Source organism: Camelina sativa, chromosome 7, assembly GCF_000633955.1.
Source record: "Camelina sativa cultivar DH55 chromosome 7, Cs, whole genome shotgun sequence".
Taxonomy (NCBI): Eukaryota; Viridiplantae; Streptophyta; class Magnoliopsida; order Brassicales; family Brassicaceae; genus Camelina; species Camelina sativa.
In genome coordinates, this window is record NC_025691.1 from 344,093 (window position 1) to 347,152 (window position 3,060).

General features: G+C 34.6%; 2 protein-coding genes across 2 annotated transcripts in view; both read right to left on the bottom strand.

Annotated features, from left to right (window-relative positions):
* LOC109124681 (E3 ubiquitin-protein ligase MIEL1-like) overlaps nucleotides 1–242 on the bottom strand; it is a 6,748-nt gene extending 6,506 nt beyond the window's left edge. The window contains exon 1 of the mRNA XM_010414913.2: nucleotides 69–242. Coding sequence (XP_010413215.1) covers nucleotides 69–175 — 107 coding nt within the window. The 5' untranslated portion in view covers nucleotides 176–242. The remainder of the gene's footprint in view (nucleotides 1–68) is intronic.
* On the bottom strand, nucleotides 1,576–2,249 carry LOC104699586 (glutaredoxin-C14). The gene has a single exon (XM_010414914.2). The coding sequence runs from the start codon at nucleotides 2,164–2,166 to the stop codon at nucleotides 1,858–1,860; it is 309 nt and encodes a 102-aa protein (XP_010413216.1). The 5' UTR covers nucleotides 2,167–2,249; the 3' UTR covers nucleotides 1,576–1,857.

A 3,060-nucleotide genomic window follows, 5' to 3' on the forward strand; every position in this document is an offset into this window, starting at 1 on the left:
CATGGAATCAGAGAAGATTCTGAGAAAAAACAAAAAAAAAACATTGGAATCTTCTGGGGAAAAATAACCCGAATTGGAATTTGCCGAAGTCTTTGTCTCTGGGAATGGTTGGAGCAGTAGAAGAATCCATCGAGTCTTCTTGGTGGAGACTAGCACTAGCACTAGCACCCATCATCAGATTCACAGGTTTAGGATTTACTATTTAGGGGTTGGGTGCTCATCGTAAATTAATGAGCACCCAACCTAATTTAAATACAGAATCGGACTAAAAGTTTTTGACTATAAATAACACGTGTAATCTTTACTTGGATGTTCCCTCTTCCTTCCTTAACCGGCGGTTTATTACTAATCCGGTTGGTTTATTTTTCTTTTTCTTTTTGAACAAAAAAATAAACCCATATGGGCTAGTAGATTCACTTTGAGTGTTTTGGGTGATTAACGTTGTTGGCATGAAGATCGAATCACTGAATTATCATAAGTTAACCCGTCCCATCCATGGGACGTTTAAAATTAAGAAGATTGGTAAGTTAGTGAATATGAATGATCTCGATCGTGGATGTTGAGAGAGAGAGATATGAAGAGAGGAATGAAGGGTATGCTTTTCCCACGCGCTAGTCGTCCGAGAATATATTGGATCCCGACAAAGACAGATGTGAAGGTAGTTGTTACACGTCCCAAACAACTCGGAAGTTAACTAAAGCTATTCCACACATCTTGCAAAGCCCCTCTCTCTTTTCCTTTTTCTCCCACCAATCATCTCTATTCTCTATCACTTTCAAGTGTCTGCATGACATGCTGTTTTTTTTAATCCATATAGTATTACATATAGGGCTTCTTAATTAGAATGAATTGTTGACGAGATCAAAGGAAACAAAAAAAAAAAAAAAGGCTGAAAAGAGAATTTTGTGCTTTGTTATCGTGATATAAAGTGAGAGCATGGAGAATCAAAGTTCCTAAATATAATAACTAGATTCAGTCATACATTACATATTTCTCACGGGTTTTGTTTGTAGTTTATGAGAGATCATGAATAATTCAGATTCTGTTGAGATTTTTTATATATGCCTGACCTCTCAACTTCATATTCTATATATCGAGTCATTGAGAGAGATGGAAAAAACGTTATGGTCTTTGCGTGGTTTATACAGTAGTTATTATTATACTTGTATATGTCACAATATTCAATAGACATATTCCGTCTGCTCAGAGATAATAATACTAATTAAGTAGACAAAAAACAAAGGAGTAACAATTAATACAATACTGACAAAAATCAAGAAAATAATTACAGTCGTTACTTTTAGACGTTCTTTTCTCTTCTTTGGATATTTAACATTCTGTTCACTAGCTAGCTTTTTAAACAAATATCTTCCAATCAATATAATTCATCCTTCCTAAATGTACATGTATCGTTATTTCTTGTTAGTAATTTCAAAATGTCTTCATGTTTTATCATGTGATAAATTAAGTCTGATATCATTTTCAACGACCTCCAAAATAATGTCATTAAAATCATTCAGAGAAAATGTGGCTGACTAATATTATTGGAAATGCAAAAGTTAGAAGGAAACACAATACATAATAAACATATATAGGATCAATAATTTTTCCAATAAAATAGATAAACACATCAGTACATCCACTGATTAGTTGAGCTGGAAATACAAAGCTAGCTAATTGATTTCTTAGGCATACTTAAGCTAGACAAAATATGAAAACTAGCTATATATAAATAAGAACCTGATACACATTTACGTGTGATCTTTCCATCGTTATTCTCACTATCCAGTTAACATATACTAAATATATATATATATATATATATATTGTTTGAGCATATATATATCCATTGTTTTTCTAGTTGTGAAATGACTGATAGGGCTTGATCAAAGGAACGAGAGAGCCACTTAGGTGAAGCGACATGACATCGTTGGTCGAACCCACGAGCTTGCCACTTACAAAGACGGCAGGAACGGCGTTGGCGCAGCCAAGGCGGACTAAGGCCTTTTCGATCTCACGGCAGTCAGGATCGTTGTCGATCTCGTGGATAGTTGGTTGAACCCTAAGATCACGGAAAAGGATTTGCACGGCGTAGCAGAGACAACATGAGCTTTTGGTGAAGATCACAACTCCTTTCTCCGACGACATTCTCATCACCTTGTCCATGATCAGATTCTGATCCGAGGGCTTAGGACGATCGAAAAATTATACTATATCTCCAGGTATATATAGCTTTGGTGTATGTTTTTTGTTCGTTTGAAACTCGATGATCTGCTTGGGCTATTTATAGGAAGGCAAGTAGTGCAAGTCTTTGGACTGGTCTTTGTTTCGTTAAACAGGAATAATAATTCTTTAAAAAATAGAAATTCAGATTCCCTCTGAAAAATTAAAGCGGCTTTGCGAGAAAAAGACCATTTGTTAATGTTCTGTTTTGGCTGAACAAGTTGTAATATATGATTTCATTTATTTATATTGCATAATATCAAAGAATTGGTACGATAACAGTAAATTAAGCATACGATTCGGGGGGTTATACATTGTAACGATTTCGAATCTTTGTGTCAGATAGATGAACAGTGTGGCATTACTGAATCTCATGGCAAGTGAGTGAACGCTACGCGTGTGTTTTCGTGAATGCTTTGCACATATGGGCCGTATATTGTATATGATTGTATATGTCCTACACTTTTTATGACAAATAAAGATATATTAAGATCAGCTGTAGTTAATCACGCAGCAATGAAATTAGGTAAGTTTGTTTTGATCTTGTCGACTATACAGAATTTTGAAGAGACCGACGAAAAGCTTATAGCAAAGGCATGTCTCTGTCCCTTAAATTATATAGCTTTCGTCGATATGAACGTCAATTAACGGGCACTACAAATTAGGAGTGAAGTTTTTGCTTTATTCGCTTGATATATATAGTGTCACTACAAAAATTACTTGTGCTTTAACCTTAAAACTAACAACATGCATCATGTTAAAGGCCAAAATTGTACTTGGTGTTGATAAGCATGATATTCTATTATATATTTTTAAAAAATTAATCATCTTTGAACA